This window comes from Haliotis rubra, unplaced genomic scaffold (genome assembly GCF_003918875.1).
Source record: "Haliotis rubra isolate DU_JTF1 unplaced genomic scaffold, ASM391887v1 Scf433, whole genome shotgun sequence".
Classification (NCBI taxonomy): domain Eukaryota; kingdom Metazoa; phylum Mollusca; class Gastropoda; order Lepetellida; family Haliotidae; genus Haliotis; species Haliotis rubra.
Genome location: NW_025767117.1, coordinates 565,599 through 585,158, shown reverse-complemented (window position 1 = coordinate 585,158; position 19,560 = coordinate 565,599). Strand labels below are relative to the sequence as shown.

Sequence of the window (19,560 nt, the reverse complement as noted above, 5' to 3'; positions counted from 1 at the left end):
ATCTGAAGTAGCCGTTGTGTTGTAAGGTACCCCATATTTAGCCCAGGTTTCTATCTGAAGTAGCCGTTGTGTTGTAGGGTACCACATATTTAGCCCAGGTTCCTATCTGAAGTAGCCGTTGTGTTGTAAGGTACCCCATATTTAGCCCAAGTTTCTATCTGAAGTAGCCGTTGTGTTGTAGAGTAGCACATATTTATTCCAGGTTCCTATCTGTTTGGCATTCCTTGACAATATATCCTTGGCACGAATGAACGACCCTGATTGGGCCTGCGATTGGGGTAAAGAGGGCATTGCAAAGCCAAGCTATATTTGTTAGTTACATTTCAGCGTTCACAAAGGTACCAGGAGCACTTGTCTGTATTACCCGGTATTATTCTCAGGCATCTGTAGTACCCTTAGGTCTGTAGTACCGTGTACATCTATATTACTCTGTAATCTGTAGTACCACCTAGGTCTATGTCGGTATTACCCTGTATGTCGGTATTACTCTGTATGTCGGTATTACTCTGTATGTCGGTCTTACCCTGTATGTCCGTATTACTCTGTATGTCTCCCTGTATGTCGGTATTACCCTGTATGTCGGTGTATCTGTATGTCGGTATTACTCTGTATGTCGGTATTACTCTGTATGTCGGTATTACTCTGTATGTCAGTATTACCCTGTATGTCAGTATTACCCTGTATGTCGGTATTACCCTGTATGTCGGTATTACTCTGTATGTCGGTATTACCCTGTATGTCGGTATTACTCTGTATGTCAGTATTACTCTGTATGTCGGTATTACCCTGTATGTCAGTATTACCCTGTATGTCGGTATTACTCTGTATGTCGGTATTACTCTGTATGTCAGTATTACCCTGTATGTCAGTATTACCCTATGTCAGTATTACTCTGTATGTCAGTATTACCCTGTATGTCGGTATTACTCTGTATGTCGGTATTACTCTGTATGTCGGTATTACTCTGTATGTCAGTATTACCCTGTATGTCAGTATTACCCTGTATGTCGGTATTACCCTGTATGTCGGTATTACTCTGTATGTCATTACCCTGTATTACTCTGTATGTCAGTATTACTCTGTATGTCAGTATTACTCTGTATGTCGGTATTACCCTGTATGTCGGTATTACCCTGTATGTCAGTATTACCCTGTATGTCGGTATTACCCTGTATGTCGGTATTACCCTGTATGTCACTCTGTATGTCGGTATTACTCTGTATGTCGGTATTACTCTGTATGTCGGTATTACCCTGTATGTCAGTATTACCCTGTATGTCAGTATTACCCTGTATGTCGGTATTACTCTGTATGTCGGTATTACTGTATGTCAGTATTACCCTGTATGTCGGTATTACCCTGTATGTCAGTATTACCCTGTATGTCGGTATTACCCTGTATGTCGGTATTACTCTGTATGTCGGTATTACTCTGTATGTCAGTATTACTCTGTATGTCGGTATTACCCTGTATGTCGGTATTACTCTGTATGTCGTATGTCAGTATTACTCTGTATGTCTCTGTATGTTACCCTGTATGTCGGTATTACTCTGTATGTCGGTATTACCCTGTGTCAGTATTACCCTGTATGTCGGTATTACTCTGTATGTCGGTATTACTCTGTATGTCGGTATTACCCTGTATGTCGGTATTACCCTGTATGTCGGTATTACCCTGTATGTCAGTATTACCCTGTATGTCGGTATTACTCTGTATGTCGGTATTACCCTGTATGTCGGTAATACCCTGTATACTCCTGTATGTCGGTATTACCCTGTATGTCTGTATTACCCTGTATGTCAGTATTACCCTGTATGTCGGTATTACCCTGTATGTCGGTATTACCCTGTATGTCAGTATTACCCTGTATGTCGGTATTACTCTGTATGTCGGTATTACCCTGTATGTCGGTATTACCCTGTATGTCGGTATTACCCTGTATGTCGGTATTACTCTGTATGTCGGTATTACCCTGTATGTCGGTATTACTCTGTATGTCGGTATTACTCTGTATGTCGGTATTACCCTGTATGTCGGTATTACTCTGTATGTCGGTATTACTCTGTATGTCGGTATTACTCTGTATGTCAGTATTACTCTGTATGTCATTACAATATTACTCTGTATGTCAGTATTACCCTGTATGTCGGTATTACCCTGTATGTCAGTATTACCCTGTATGTCAGTGTCGGTATTACCTGTATGTCAGTATTACCCTGTATATACTCTGTATGTCAGTATTACTCTGTATGTCGGTATTACCCTGTATGTCAGTATTACCCTGTATGTCGGTATTACCCTGTATGTCAGTATTACCCTGTATGTCGGTATTACTCTGTATGTCAGTATTACTCTGTATGTCAGTATTACCCTGTATGTCAGTATTACTCTGTATGTCGGTATTACTCTGTATGTCAGTATTACCCTGCATGTCGGTATTACTCTGTATGTCAGTATTACCTGTATGTCAGTATTCTGTATGTCCTTACCCTGTATGTCGGTATTACTCTGTATGTCAGTATTACTCTGTATGTCAGTATTACCCTGCATGTCAGTATTATTACTCTGTATGTCAGTATTACCCTGCATGTCGTGCATATCAGTATTACTCTGTATGTCAGTATTACTCTGTATGTCAGTATTACTCTGTATGTCGGTATTACTCTGTATGTCAGTATTACCCTGTATGTCAGTATTACTCTGTATGTCGGTATTACTCTGTATGTCAGTATTACCCTGCATGTCAGTATTACCCTGTACGTCTGTATTACCCTATATGTCAGTATTACCCTGTATGTCTGTATTACCCTGTATGTCAGTATTACCCTGTATGTCAGTATTACTCTGTATGTCTGTAGTTCCCAGGATGACCACCCTTCAACTTTTCTTCAGCACTGTGTTCAGCAGGTTGTCTGCCACCAGCAGTCAATTTGTTGGATTTCTAAGAACCTCATTCATCACAAATTAAGCCGACACGTCAAAACTGAAATACTGTTCTGATCGCCGTTAAACACCACCATATATCTTATTATTGAAATGTATACATCGTAAGCTTAAAGCCATTTGCTATTAATTACCGGGGTAGAAGGAAAGCAATATGAGCATGACGACATTCGACGAGTCGCATTTCGTGAGTGTTCTTGTGCAGGCGATGGTCCGATATATGTGACTGTCGTGTGGTGTAACGTGTGTTCAGGCCTCACGGGGGTGATGGTATATCGGAATTACCCTGATCTGAATCACATATCATCTTCCAGTCCTGTGTCACGGCCTAACGGAGCAGGAGTGTGGGCAGTTCGACGATCTGGCCAACTGTTCCGCCACAATGCAGAAGACCATCGCATCATCAGAAAGCATGACAACCAGCTGCAAGTAAGTTAGTTGTGCCCCCCACTACAGATTGTTGTTGGACCGCTTTTAAATGTTTCTAAAGTCTCACTGGTGTCTGAGTGTCGATATCTATCTGTATTGTCTGTCTGCGTCTGAATTGGTCTGTCTGTGTCTGAATTGGCAGGCTGATGCCAAATTGTCAATCCACCCTTGTACAAATTTCTCCCTTTGTTTTTTTATTTGTGTCTGAATTGGCAGGCTGACGCCAAATTGTCCATCCACCCTTGTACAAATTTCTCCCTTTGGTTTTATCAATTGGCCCTAATTGTCAATCCACCCTTGTACAAATTTCTCCCTTTGTTTTTTTATTTGTGTCTGAATTGGCAGGCTGACGCCAAATTGTCCATCCACCCTTGTACAAATTTCTCCCTTTGTTTTTTTATTTGTGTCTGAATTGGCAGGCTGATGTCAAATTGTCCGTCCATCCTTGCACAAATTTCTCCCTTTGTTTTTTTATCTGTGTCTGAATTGGCAGGCTGATACCTAATTGTCCATCCACCCATGTACAAATTTCTCCCTTTGTTTTTTTATCTGTGTCTGAATTGGCAGGCTGATACCTAATTGTCCGTCCACCCATGTACAATTGTTTTCTCTTTGGTTTCTATCTGTGTCTGAAATGTCACGTCCGTCCGTCCATGTCTCAGTATTTCACTTTTTGTTTATGTTTTTGTTGTCTCTTTGTGTCTAACTGTCGTCATATGAGTTTTGTTTAACTTTCTTTGAGCTTGATGATGTCGTATTATACTTGAAAGAATACATGAATTTTACAAGCTAGGTTCAAATGTGGTTCGCAGACATTTATGTAGTGCTATTGATGATAGTATTGTTATGACTTATTGAATAAATATTTTATCAATACTGACATTTTTGAGGTAATGACTTTCTTTCCTATGACTTTTTTCAAACTCAAATCTATGACTTGTTTCCATGACATTTTTCCTGTGGCTTTATTTCCTACAACCGTCCTGATTGGTTGCTCTGTGTGTATTTCAGTGCTATCCGGGCCTACATAGGGTGTGTGGAGAACGTGGCCTGTGACTGCAAGCTGACCACTGTGCCAGGGGTGGCCAACCAGCTGACCTATATCTCGGGCTTCTACTCCTACCAACATTGTCAACTGCGTGAGTAGTCAGCCCCGTCATCCCGGAAACACGCTTCACATTACAGGTGGAGTCTATGTGTTAATGGACAAATAGTCCCTCATTTAGGTTACTGGTGAGTGACAGGACGTGACGGTAAATCATTGCAGATACGGTCATACATGGTAAGTTGGTTCACACAAGCCATTGCAGATACGGTCATACATGGTAAGTTGGTTCACACAAGCCATTGCAGATTCAACGGTCTGGCGGAGCAAGTGTTTAACGAGCACATAGAGGCGTTGGGTTCACATGACCTCAGTGGGTGCTTACATTTAGTATGGTGACTACTTGACTGATTGTCTAGAAACTCAAGGTGCCAATTGGTGGATTCCCTGTTTGACGCCAGGCATGCTCGCCGACCATTGCTTTGCATGATCAGCGATTCTGTGGGTAACATTAGAGAGTGTGGCTATTTGTCAAACAGTCTTTAGCCAGGTAGTTTGTGACATCTGAGAGCTGGACTCTGGAACTCTTTCCAAATGGATGATTATGACATTTGAAATACATTCCTACATGAGCATCCGAACACCTGCAACTCGATCAATCACACAGAAGTCAAATGATCACCTCGATCTGTCAGATCACATTTCAAGATATTCTGTTAAGCATAAAACCATCCCTGGGGTAATGGCAGCGGTTAAACAGTACAAGAGTCACACACCCCACACTAATTTCCTCATAAAACTTAACCAGCATATGATCATGAATGCGCCAAGAACACAGATGTCCTTCCGCTCATCAGCGAGTGGCTCAGTGTACACAGTCCTGGGGCCATTGTAACAAGTCAAACTGAGCTGAGGGTGTCAGCGGGGTGTAGCTGGATCATATATCGGATATTGCAGTGATCGGAAGCTAAACGCCGATACAGTATCTCCGAGTCTGGGTCAGACAAACTTACATTGTCCTTCATTCAGTACGAGGTACCTTGTACGTGTGCCCATCAGAAATAGATTGTGCTACGAATGATGTTTTGACATATATTATTTCTATTTTGCAGACACGGGTGAACTATTTCCAACCAGAGGAGTACCGTGCTATGGTAATAATATACAACATTGTGTTAATGAGAGGTTTTGTGAAATGAAATAGCTACGATATGAATAATCACTCCTCCTTATTATAGTAACCTGGAGTTTTCCATATTTCAAAAATCGTGCTTCATGTGCGAGTGGCGGGCAGTATATACTCTCCCTAAAAACAACAGAGGTGTATTATCAATAATTTAATCTATTAATTTTTAAGTGACATAACGTTATAATTTTAGGCATAATTTCCACTTACGTCACCATCCCAATGTTTTTGTTGCAGATAATGCCACAGGCTCTGTGATCGAAGGAGAATTGTTAGTACTTGCCACCTCAGAAGGTATGTATATCTCATTAACACAGTGTGCTTGCCACCTCAGTAGGTATGTATATCTCATTAACACAGTGTGCTTGCCACCTCAGTCGGTATGTATATCTCATTAACACAGTGTGCTTGCCACCTCAGTAGGTATGCATATCTCATTAACACAGTGTGCTTACCACCTCAGTAGGTATGTATATCTCATTAACACAGTGTGCTTGCCACCTCAGTAGGTATGTATATCTCATTAACACAGTGTGCTTGCCACCTCAGTCGGTATGCATATCTCATTAACACAGTGTGCTTACCACCTCAGTAGGTATGTATATCTCATTAACACAGTGTGCTTGCCACCTCAGTAGGTATGCATATCTCATTAACACAGTGTGCTTGCCACCTCAGTTGGTAGGTATATCTCATTAACACAGTGTGCTTGCCACCTCAGTAGGTATGTATGTCTCATTAACACAGTGTGCTTGCCACCTCCGTCGGTATGTATATCTCATTAACACAGTGTGCTTGCCACCTCAGTTGGTATGTATATCTCATTAACACAGTGTGCTTGCCACCTCAGTTGGTATGTATATCTCATTAACACAGTGTGCTTACCACCTCAGTAGGTATGTATATCTCATTAACACAGTATGCTTGCCACCTCAGTTGGTATGTATATCTCATTAACACAGTGTGCTTACCACCTCAGTTGGTATGTATATCTCATTAACACAGTGTGCTTACCACCTCAGTAGGTATGTATATCTCATTAACACAGTATGCTTGCCACCTCAGTTGGTATGTATATCTCATTAACACAGTGTGCTTACCACCTCAGTTGGTATGTATATCTCATTAACACAGTGTGCTTGCCACCTCAGTTGGTATGTATCTCATTAATTAACACAGTGTGCTTGTTGCCACCTCAGTTGGTATGTATATCTCATTAACACAGTGTGCTTGCCACCTCAGTTGGTATGTATATCTCATTAACACAGTGTGCTTGCCACCTCAGTTGGTATGTATATCTCATTAACACAGTGTGCTTACCACCTCAGTTGGTATGTATATCTCATTAACACAGTGTGCTTGCCACCTCAGTTGGTATGTATATCTCATTAACACAGTATGCTTGCCACCTCAGTAGATATGTATATCTCATTAACACAGTGTGCTTGCCACCTCAGTAGGTATGTATATCTCATTAACACAGTGTGCTTGCCACCTCAGTAGGTATGTATATCTCATAAACACAGTGTGCTTGCCACCTCAGTAGGTATGTATATCTCTTTAAAGCAGTTCATCTCATAAACACAGTTCGCTGGCCGTCTCAGTTCGTTGACCGTGCCTCCAGGAAACAATGCATAACATAATGATGCAATGATGTCGTAATGCTATCTCTAAGTGAAAGATGAATCTATGTTGACACGAATGGAGCGTATGCAGCCCGTATCTTACGGATTGCAGTCCTTTGACCATGTTTGGCCAGACTATATGTTAACTATATATTCTGTAAATGTTTCTCCCTGCAGGTTCACTCGTCCTTGACCTTGAGGCTGAGTGCAATGGTTTCCAGGCGTGTTATGCAACTTACGACACTAAGGCTGCCCTCGCTCTCCATGAGAGGAATCTCGTGTCTTTATGCAGGTGGATATTGCATTAGTATCTGGAGTGAGTGAGTGCGTGGATGGGGAGTGAGTGATGGTTTACAATATGCTCCCACTGAGTGGCATTATAATTATGACCAGCTGGCAATGTAACCTCTTACTCATCAATAACATCTAATTTAGCACACGTGGACATACAAAACTAAGGAAAATACGAAGCCTGTTTGCTGGATTTTGCACTAACAAACCCGTCGCCCGTAAGCTCTATAAGATTTATCTTAAAATCACAATTAATCTTAGTGTTGTAATGCAAGAAATCGTTTTGCTTTTGCTGTTAATGCCAGCATCCAGATGTCATTGATGGCAAAGTAGTTATGCCCTGAACCGCCACACTGGTGTACTTATATCCTGTTGGTTATTTGCCTTCTGTAGAATCCCAGAGCAACCATAACTGGTTAACACCTTTGATCAAGTTATTCTGAACATGTATAAGGATTATAAACAGTTAGATCCAGACAATAATTAGATCAGTGTTTAGGGTGTACAGTGTAGTAAAAGGTGGATGGACAGTGACTTTGCACAATGAAGACACGGGTTTGATTCCAATACGGGCACGGTCTGAGAAGCACATTCTTGTATTAGGACGTTACAATCCATTCTTTGTGACGGAGTTTTGTAAGGTCAGAGTTAAAGTGCTAGTGTCATGTTCCAATAGCCTGGATCGCTGCAAGTGGGTTCAGACATACCACTGCCTTGACAATAGAACTTTATTATACCATTTAAGAAATTTGCTGTTTTTTAAGACACGGAACAGCAATATAGACAAATGAGAAGTACGTGACAATTTGAAATCGTTTGTTACGGTACTGTTCCAACATGCTGACATTTGTTGTTTGATTACTCAGTTTATGATTTCCAGCGTCCTTGACGAAACCATTGTGTGTCTTGAGAACGCCGCCTGTGCCTGTGGGGAGAGCAACAACACCAAGCTGATCGAGGACGTTTTGTACAACAACCAGGTGTATACACAGACATGTTCAATTGGTGAGTGTTCTCAAACACACAATCATCTTTATAAAATAGCCGAGGTTATGATTCAAAAGCAATTGATTTAATCAATGACAGAAGTATTATCTGGATAAGGGCTAACGTTCCTTGACTATGTAGTCTTAAAGATCCTTGTGATACGACGACGACGAGCTGCTGGTGTTAACGTGTGCTTTATGATTTCATGAATTTATATTCAACAGTGAAGCCCGATATTCTTCCCAAGCAAGGCATCCTGTGTTCAGGTGAGTCAACCTTATCATTGTGTCACATATCATTAGGACGTGAATGATTGGGAGATGGGGACAGGGCATTGGAAGAACAGGTGCGTGTTGTATGTGTGTAGGTTAGTGATGGGGAGAGTATGTGTATACTGTATGTTGTAGTGAATAAGTCATGGGTTGGCTAAATAATTTTATGAAAAATGTCCTCGGTAAAAAAGTACAAGTGAAAAAGTCCTTTTGTAGTAAAAACTGATCTAGTTATTTATTTGGCAAGATTGACATCAAAGATTAAAAACAATACGTGAAGAAATCACATATATTGACACATTAACTTTATAAATTAAAGTTTCTTCTTTAAAACGACATCTAAAAAACATGATGTGCTTATGTTATGGTCAATGTAATTGCTAATGGATTTGTACCCCGATACTTATGTAAACATCCGAATTAATAAATGTCAGTAGGCCCAGACTATCTTATGTCATCATGTGATGCATTATGTAACTTATAACTTATAATGTTAACTGTAGTCATTTCGTATGATTTATAATTTGGTATATAATGCATTTCTTGTTAAAAATGAAAATGGGACTTTTTTCCGGAGGACTTTTCTACCTTGTCAAATTTAGGACTTTTTGAGCGAGGACTGTTTTCCGAACACATGTGTGCTGTATGAGTGTAAGTGAGTGATAGGGCGTTTGTGTGTGTGTGTGTGTGTGTGCGTGCGTGCGTGCGTGCGCGCGCACTGTGTGTGTGGTGAGTATGTGTTTGTTTTAACTTTAAGTATATTGAGTAATGTAAGTTAAAGTTGAATGAGGTGATGTTCTGTGTGTGTTGGACTGATGCATTGAGTTTAGTTTTACGCCGCACTCAGCAATATTCCAGCTATATAGAGGAGGTTTGTAAATAATCGAGTCTGGACCAGACAATCCGGTGATCAACAGAATGAGCATCGATCTGCTCAATTGGGATACGATGAGATGTGCCAACCAAGTCAGCGAGCCTGACCACCCGATCCCGTTAGTCGCCTCTTACAAGCAAAAATGGGTTGCTGAAGATGAATCATGGGTTGGACCCTGGAGGACAGGGTTGGGGTGAGGGTACAAGTGTATTTTGACTTGTGCTACTTTTCATTGGAACAGTGTGTCTTCACAGTGGATTCGTACAACCAGTCATTCATTACACACCGACCATTCTCAACAACCATTCTGACCATCTGCCTTCTAAGTACGCTGACTTTAACGATGGGTATGAAATTCCGGACAAAACACAAAATATCGAAGAAATAGGGGAATACTATTTTTGGTTGCAGACAATGGCACGGCTGTGGCCCAAACTGTGTGTAACACCGAAAACCCAATCTACAAGTGCTACCTGGAACTGGACAACACGCTGGTCAGCCGAGGAAGTACGGTGGACGTCCGGTGCCCGTGAGTTGTCCATCTGTCTGTCCAGTATTCCTTACAATCTGCCCACATGTCATCCTCCCGTCGGGGACATAGAATCTATTGTCCACTTGATGCCCGTGTGATAATCTTAGATCCTAACCGTCTGGCAGACACAAATGGACATATAAACTAATAGAAATGCCTAATGATATAGCAATAAAATATTTTCGGACAATGTTATGTTTGAAAGATGTCGTAAGGGAAAGACGTCGATAACGACGGTAACATTTATAAATATGATATTGATAATGACGATGAAGTGTTAGTTTCATGTAAGCCTAATGCCACGTTTACAAAACGAAGCCATGTTCCACTGAAACTCATATGACGTTGACATTAAGAACCTGTATACGAATGTGGTACAGAACAACCTGAACTACGTGTATGTTGCACAGGGCACTTAAGACGTACATTGAGTGTACGGAACAGGTGGCGTGTGAATGTGGTCTGATCCGGGCTCCCAGCGTCTACCGAGCTGTTACTGTCGTCGCCGCGTCGTACAACGACACCGTCTGCTCTACCGGTAATGCTCATTTACATATGCTAAAGTTTAGATCATAAATTACGATGATGTAAGACAATTGTCTGAATTGCTGTTTGTATAATCACGTTGTTGATAAATTGTAAAGTATGTTTCGATTTTCTGTGAGACTGTTTGAGATTTATGCAGATATGACAGACATAATTAATTCTTTTGCAGTTGCTGGCCCGTTGAACATTGTATCTGGCTTAACGTGCCCTGGTATGTCACTGTTGTCATTATGTATACTGGTGTCTTGTTTAGCTGAGGGTCAGTTGAACATTGTATCTGGCTTAACGTGCCCTGGTGTGTCACTGTTGTCATTATGTATACTGGTGTCTTGTTTAGCTGAGGGTCAGTTGAACATTGTATCTGGCTTAACGTGCCCTGGTGTGTCACTGTTGTCATTATGTATACTGGTGTCTTGTTTAGCTGAGGGTCAGTTGAACATTGTATCTGGCTTAACGTGCCCTGGTATGTCACTGTTGTCATTATGTATACTGGTGTCTTGTTTAGCTGAGGGTCAGTTGAACATTGTATCTGGCTTAACGTGCCCTGGTATGTCACTGTTGTCATTATGTATACTGGTGTCTTGTTTAGCTGAGGGTCAGTTGAACATTGTATCTGGCTTAACGTGCCCTGGTATGTCACTGTTGTCATTATGTATACTGGTGTGTCTTGTTTAGCTGAGGGTCAGTTGAACATTGTATCTGGCTTAACGTGCCCTGGTATGTCACTGTTGTCATTATGTATACTGGTGTCTTGTTTAGCTGAGGGTCAGTTGAACATTGTATCTGGCTTAACGTGCCCTGGTATGTCACTGTTGTCATTATGTATACTGGTGTCTTGTTTAGCTGAGGGCCAGTTGAACATTGTATCTGGCTTAACGTGCCCTGGTATGTCACTGTTGTCATTATGTATACTGGTGTCTTGTTTAGCTGAGGGTCAGTTGAACATTGTATCTGGCTTAACGTGCCCTGGTATGTCACTGTTGTCATTATGTATGCTTGTGTCTTGTTTAGCTGAGGGTCAGTTGAACATTGTATCTGGCTTAACGTGCCCTGGTATGTCACTGTTGTCATTATGTATACTGGTGTCTTGTTTAGCTGAGGGTCAGTTGAACATTGTATCTGGCTTAACGTGCCCTGGTATGTCACTGTTGTCATTATGTATACTGGTGTCTTGTTTAGCTGAGGGTCAGTTGAACATTGTATCTGGCTTAACGTGCCCTGGTATGTCACTGTTGTCATTATGTATACTGGTGTCTTGTTTAGCTGAGGGCCAGTTGAACATTGTATCTGGCTTAACGTGCCCTGGTATGTCACTGTTGTCATTATGTATACTGGTGTCTTGTTTAGCTGAGGGTGTCAGTTGAACATTGTATCTGGCTTAACGTGCCCTGGTATGTCACTGTTGTCATTATGTATACTGGTGTCTTGTTTAGCTGAGGGTCAGTTGAACATTGTATCTGGCTTAACGTGCCCTGGTGTGTCACTGTTGTCATTATGTATACTGGTGTCTTGTTTAGCTGAGGGTCAGTTGAACATTGTATCTGGCTTAACGTGCCCTGGTATGTCACTGTTGTCATTATGTATGCTTGGTTTCTTGTTTAACTGAGGGTCAGTTGAACATTGTATCTGGCTTAACGTGCCCTGGTATGTCACTGTTGTCATTATGTATACTGGTGTCTTGTTTAGCTGAGGGGGCCAGTTGAACATTGTATCTGGCTTAACGTGCCCTGGTATGTCACTGTTGTCATTATGTATACTGGTGTCTTGTTTAACTGAGGGTCAGTTGAACATTGTATCTGGCTTAACGTGCCCTGGTATGTCACTGTTGTCATTATGTATACTGGTGTCTTGTTTAGCTGAGGGTCAGTTGAACATTGTATCTGGCTTAACGTGCCCTGGTGTGTCACTGTTGTCATTATGTATACTGGTGTCTTGTTTAGCTGAGGGTCAGTTGAACATTGTGCTACATTTCATACAGTATGAAACTTTAACAATAGATAGTGTTGGTGCCATAGCAAAAACTATATCACGTCCCATAGTAAGGAAAAACTTTAATTTCATAAACAGTATATTTATGAACCCAGGTGTTGCCTCTTGAATTTGATAACTCTACCTAAATGTATTTCTGTGTTTAGATGGCACTGGCACGAGAGAAGATGAAGATCGCCTCATCATTGCCCTGTCTGAAGGTGAACACATTACTTCTTACACATCACTGCTTCTTACACATTTCTGCTCCCTACACATTACTACATCTTACACATTACTACTTCTTACACATTACTGCCTCTTATACATTACTACTTCTTACACATCACTGCTTCTTACACATTTCTGCTCCCTACACAATACTACATCTTACACATTACTACTTCTTACACATTACTGCTTCTTACACATTTCTGCCCCTCTTATACATTACTACTTCTTCTTACATTACTGCTTCTTACACATTGCTGCTTCTTACACATCACATTACTACATCTTACGCATTACTACTTCTTACACATTACTGCCTCTTATACATTACTGTTTCTTGACACATCACTGCACATCACTGCTGCTCTACACATTACTGTTTTGCACTACATCTTACACATTACTACTTCTTACACTTACTGCCTCTTATACATTTGCTGCTTATTGCTCTTGCACATTTCTTACTGCTTCTTACACATTACTACATCTTACACAATACTCTTACACTCTTATTACTGCTTCTTTTACATTACTACATCTTACACAATACCGGCTCTTACACATTACTGTTTCTTGAACATCACTACTTCTTACACAATACTGCCTCTTACACATCACTGCTTCTTATACATTACTACATCTTACACGATACTGCCTCTTGCACATCACTGCTTCTTATACATTACTGCTTCTTGCACATCACGACTTCTTACGTTACAACATCTTGCAAATTAACACTTCTTACACATTACTGCCTCTTATACATTTCTGCTCCCTACACAATACTACATCTTACACATTACTACTTCTTACACATTACTGCCTCTTATACATTACTGCTACTTGAACATTACTACATCTTACACATTACTACATCTTGAACAATACTGCCTCTTACACATTACTGTTTCTTGAACATCACTACTTCTTACACAATATTGCCTCTTACACATCACTGCTTCTTATACATTACTACATCTTGAACAATACTGCCTCTTACACATTACTGTTTCTTGAACATCACTACTTCTTACACAATACTGCCTCTTACACATCACTGCTTCTTATACATTACTATATCTTACACGATACTGCCTCTTGCACATCACTGCTCCTAATACATTACTACATCTTACACGATACCGCCTCTTGCACATCACTGCTTCTTATACATTACTACATCTTACACAATACTTCCTCTTACACATCACTGCTTCTTATACATTACTACATCTTACACTATACCGCCTCTTGCACATCACTGCTTCTTATACATTACTGCTTCTTGCACATCTCGACTTCTTACGTTACAACATCTTGCAAATTAACACTTCTTACACAATATTGCCTCTTACACATCACTGCTTCTTATACATTACTACATCTTACACAATACTGGCTCTTACATATTACTGTTTCTTATACATTACTACATCTTACACGATACTGCCTCTTGCACATTACTGTTTCTTGAACATCACTACTTCTTACACAATACTGCCTCTTACACATCACTGCTTCTTATACATTACTACATCTTACACAATACTGGCTCATACATCTTCTTATACATTACTACATCTTACACAATACCGGCTCTTACACATTACCGTTTCTTGAACATCACCACTTCTTACACAATACTGCCTCTTACACATCACTGCTTCTTATACATTACTACATCTTACACAATACTGGCTCTTACATATTACTGTTTCTTATACATTACTACATCTTACACAATACTGGCTCTTACACATTACTGTTTCTTGAACATCACTTCTTCTTACACAATACTGCCTCTTACACATCACTGCTTCTTATACATTACTACATCTTACACGATACTGCCTCTTGCACATCACTGCTTCTTATACATTACTGCTTCTTGCACATCGCGACTTCTTACGTTACAACATCTTGCACATTAACACTTCTTACACAATATTGCCTCTTACACGATACTGCCTCTTATACATTACTGCCTCTTTCACATTACTACTTCTAACACATTTCTGCTTCTTTCTCATTGCTACTTCTTACACGATACTTGATCTTGCACATGATTGCTTCTTGCCCAATAACACTTCTTGCATATGGCTGCTTCTTATGCATTAACACTTCTTACACATTACTACTTCTTGCACATAAACACTTCTTATACAGGATTACTTCTTGCACATTACTCCTGACACAGGTTCTACAAGTATTTTGTTTGAGTACTGTGTTCTTCAGTGTTTAAAATCTTTCTCTTCAGGTGATTGTGAGTACTTACAGACACACTGAAATGTGTACAGAAATATTCGATCAACGTAATTCACATCAAATAACTCAGAAACATTCACAAAGTTTTAGTAAAATGTTCGCATTCAAGAGTCACATGTCAAATTACTTGTTTTGCGGGTTTTTTCCATCAGAAATCCCGGAGGTCAATTCTGTGGGATCTCCCGAGACCACGCTTGTTTTGTGATATACATGCTAAATGACCACGAGCATTACGTAACGATAGTACATATTCTGCTTCCAGATCCGTCTGTGGTAGAGCTGTATGCTACCTGCCCTGCGGTAAAGACCTGCTACAATGCCCTAGACAATTCAACAGGAATAGCACTCTTTCAGAAGAATATCAAGAAACTTTGCGCGTGAGTGAACAATCTGACAGTTAAATCAGCCTATGAACAGAAATGTACCAACTTTACCACGGTAATCTGTAATATTACACGTTTGGTGTACCGATTACCACCATGAGCATAGCACGTGAAGAGGTCACTTAGTCTTAATGGAAGTTTAAAAAACATGTTGAAAATAATACAAAAGAATGAGGTTCCTTTCCTATAATGTCTTCTAACTGATTAATTTCATTCCACTGGTACTTTGCCGGTAACTATTTCCTCCCGTACGTCCGTTACAATTTACAAGCCTGAGAGCTGAATATCAAGTGTACAAGATACCAACGTGGTTGTCTTGCAGAGGACAGAAGGTGTTTATAGAATGCATGGAAGAGTCGTACTGTCAGTGCGGCTTGTACGATACACAGAATGCTACCACGTTTCTGACTCGGCAGCGAGATAACCACAAGGCGGCATGTTTCACGGGTAAGCTATCACAGTATCATGGCCCATTACACACAGAATCAGACTGGATTTATTCATAAAGAATCCTAATGAATTATTACACTATTGTGATTTAAGAACTGCATTGTTGATTCAATAACATCCAGTATGAATCAGGAATGTGCTTATAGTTTTCTCGGGGCGGTGGGGTAGCCTAGTGGTTAAAGCGTTCGGTCGTAACGCCGAAGATCCGGGTTCGATTCCCCACATGGGTACAATGTGTGAAGCCCATTTCTATTGTCCCCCGCCGAGATATTGCTGGAATATTGCTAAAATCGGCATAGACCAAACTCACTCACTCAGTTATATATTTCTCGAAGGATATTTGATTCTCCTGAAATACCCTGTTGACTTGTTATACAATAGGTAAACATCCAGGTGTTATGAGACGATAATCATGCACTTCACATACCACGATAATGCAAAATTATTTTATATTTTCAGATTCAGTTCTACGGGCTGATTTCAAATGCGGTACGTATCTCCTTTCTGAAGCCCCAATCAACATTCTTTTTGGGCATCGTAAAACTTAGTGTGATTATGTTTTGGGCTTTTGTTTAACATCATTGTTAATCGATTTTTGATTAGATTAACCTTTTAATAGGTCATGTGTCCTTTCTATAACCACCTATACAGAATAGTTTTGTTCAATCGTGCGTTGCCTGTTATACACATTCAAGATTATGTATAGGGAACGCTGCAATATTTGTGTCCGCGTGTAATTTACCCTTCATCAGATGGCAATGGTCTGTTGCAGCATACGGGTCAATCGGCTTCAAGTGCACGGACAGCACGGACTGTCAGGTGATTGGGAAGTCGGTGTGTGACTCCAGCGGTATGTGCGCATGTCAGGAAGGGTACATTTACAACTCCGAGGCCAATGCCATGGCATGCACCAAAGGTAAAGATCTGTATTTGATGGCAGATGTAGACATTCTTACATTGCCCCTTCAGTGAGGAGGGATAACAATATATGGATGAACAACGTTTTTAGTGGTGAGAGGAGGCAGGCTAGAAATGGGGCTGTATTGTAGTGGATGGTATCCCTGCTCCACCCCAGACTAGAGGACGGGTTTTCACATGGTCCTTGTGGATCCTCAGGGGTGATGAGTTTTTTGTGGAACATCTCCTCACCCTGGTATATATGCTTCTCTGTCCTGTTCATCACTTGCTTGATAACGGTGTTAGAACCTAACCCTAACGCCGCTCTCATTGTAATAAACAAGTTGTTCATCCATATATTGTCATCTTCCTAACTAATCCAATGCCTCTCAAAGAAGTTCATTATAGTGGTTGTAAATCAATGAAGGTAACTTAAAGTCTTACGAATACACTCGAGCTGACTCAGCGAAAACTTAAAAGTGAACATCTCGATCACAGCCCGTTGTCTGTAATGGTACATGGACTGCGTGTATCGACATGCTGTCGGTCAATTGTTTCCCTTGTCGGATTTGGCTATTTACTGGTAAATGTATCTGCAATATTGATGTCGGTTTTGTAAAACAATATTCACAGACGCATCACTGTCTCTGATACTATTCCAGCTCGTCAGGGATGCTGGTGTGATCAGCATCATTGTTATTCTATTGTTACAGATTTACGAGGAACCATCGGGTACTCATGCACCACCAACACAGACTGTCAGTTGATACAACATTCTGAATGCGGTATCGGTGGCGTGTGTGCGTGCCAGAGGAACTTTCTGTACACAGAAACAGATTCTACATGCAAGGAAGGTTTGTTGACACCATCGTTCACATGTATCCCGTTATACCGCGAACATTTGTTCGGTCTGTGAGTGTAGGAGATGATATTGACGCCTAAACACAATGTTATTCATTTCTTTTTAAACTGCCGATTAGAGTATATATACAAATCGGTAATAACAACGAATGGGAGACTTGGAAGTGTTGATAGCGATATTGTTGCTGATGTAGTGGTGAGATGTCGTTCATGTCTGCATTGTACAGGTTAAATGTCAGAGTGTATCCCGTGACTGATCTGAACATGTTCTTTTTTCAGTGTCAAGTGCCGTGACTGTGAAATCAACAACTAGTGTTTTGCTGGGACTGATCGTTTTGTCATTTGGATATCTATTGTAAATCGGAGATAGTTAAAATATATCATGTAAATATACCATGTGTACAGATTCCTATCACAAGCCCCATGCACTCTTGGCTGTTTGTCTGCTCTATCAGCTGTGATCTGTGAAGTGAAGGCGCCTGTAGTAAGAAGCAAGTATCACCGCATATCCTGGCACAGCCAAGGGAAATAACGCTGTAAGGGACAACACGGGCCTACGACATGTTAACAGAAGAATGCCAACTGAAACTTGTAACCTGCACAAGGACATGCCATACACCTTATCACATGATCAATTGGCGCTACATGGCTGAACAATTCCGATACAAGGTTACTCACTCAATCCCATGATCGACGATTCTGCATTGCTATGTTGGACTTTGTGTGTGAGTTATCAGCGCTATGGCCTAATGGGTACTTATGTCGGAGTGCTCGTTACACTTGCTAGTTTCCATGGTAGACAAATGTCCCATAAACACATCGTTGTCTGTATATTTCGTATTTTCATGATGCCGTGTCAACAATTCATTGCTATATATTTTCTTTATCTAGCATGTTACTTGTTATATATTGTCATATTTACAACAAAAAAAAGTTTAATACATATGTTAATATGAAGCTGATGTTTGTTTTCAATTTGAATTACCATCTGTTCCCATCCTTGTGACTGCAATTCTATGGCGGGTTATAGCTACTTTTCAGATTTATTTCTGATACTATGGAAAACTATGTTGATGCAAATAGTTTTATTCAGTCATCTGCAAACACATACGTACCGAGTAATAATAATCTCAGAGATGTCCTGCATGTTCCTGTTGGTACAGCAGTTGCTTTGAACAGAGTTCATGAAGTACATATTTCATGTTAACCATATTTGTGTTGTTCATGTTTGCACTTGATCATGAACATACTGCACGTCCTGAGTGTAATACTGTTTGTGGTGCTGATAATGATGACAATGTTGTTGTACATAATGTTGTTGTTGCTGCTGCGGCTGATGAGGATTTCGTAAGAGTAAATGCACCTGGCATCAGAGAGAGTTTAGAAAATAAGGACTTCATTGATCTTGTAGTTTTAAAGAAATAGAATCGGATTTCAAGAACCATCAACACCAACAAGTGCTTTCCTCCAGAACAGGGTAAGCCGATCGGGTGATATAGCGTAGTGTTTAGAAGTAAATACAGGAAAAATACATCTCACACAAAAGAAAAATCTGAGCACATTCTTAAGACTAAAGCAGGTGACTGTGAAATGTCCCCCGGATGTTTACTTGGGACTGTTTATGTCCCATCAAAAGATCAAAGTACAATACAGCTGATACGTTTCCGGAAACTGAGAAATACATCGGTATAAGGTCAAAAGGTGATAGTGTGTCTTTACCAGGGGACCTCAAAGCTGTTTTCGAAAATGTTTCACCAATATCCAACATAAACAAT

At 40.5% G+C, this 19,560-nt stretch overlaps 1 protein-coding gene and 1 long non-coding RNA gene across 2 annotated transcripts; both read left to right on the top strand.

Annotated features, from left to right (window-relative positions):
• Positions 1-5,529: 5,529 nt before the first annotated feature.
• On the top strand, positions 5,530-8,772 carry LOC124289117. Its single transcript, XR_006901596.1, has 5 exons — positions 5,530-5,571; positions 5,841-5,897; positions 7,406-7,520; positions 8,400-8,524; positions 8,731-8,772. It is a non-coding gene; the product is annotated as an uncharacterized LOC124289117 (long non-coding RNA).
• A 2,134-nt stretch (positions 8,773-10,906) lies between these two features.
• Positions 10,907-18,694, top strand: LOC124289131 (multiple epidermal growth factor-like domains protein 11). Its single transcript, XM_046725732.1, has 8 exons — positions 10,907-10,941; positions 12,866-12,919; positions 15,457-15,571; positions 15,900-16,024; positions 16,487-16,516; positions 16,800-16,943; positions 17,638-17,778; positions 18,065-18,694. The coding sequence occupies exons 4-8, from the start codon at positions 15,925-15,927 to the stop codon at positions 18,142-18,144; spliced, it is 495 nt and encodes a 164-aa protein (XP_046581688.1). The 5' UTR covers positions 10,907-10,941; positions 12,866-12,919; positions 15,457-15,571; positions 15,900-15,924; the 3' UTR covers positions 18,145-18,694.
• The last annotated feature ends 866 nt before the right edge of the window (positions 18,695-19,560 follow it).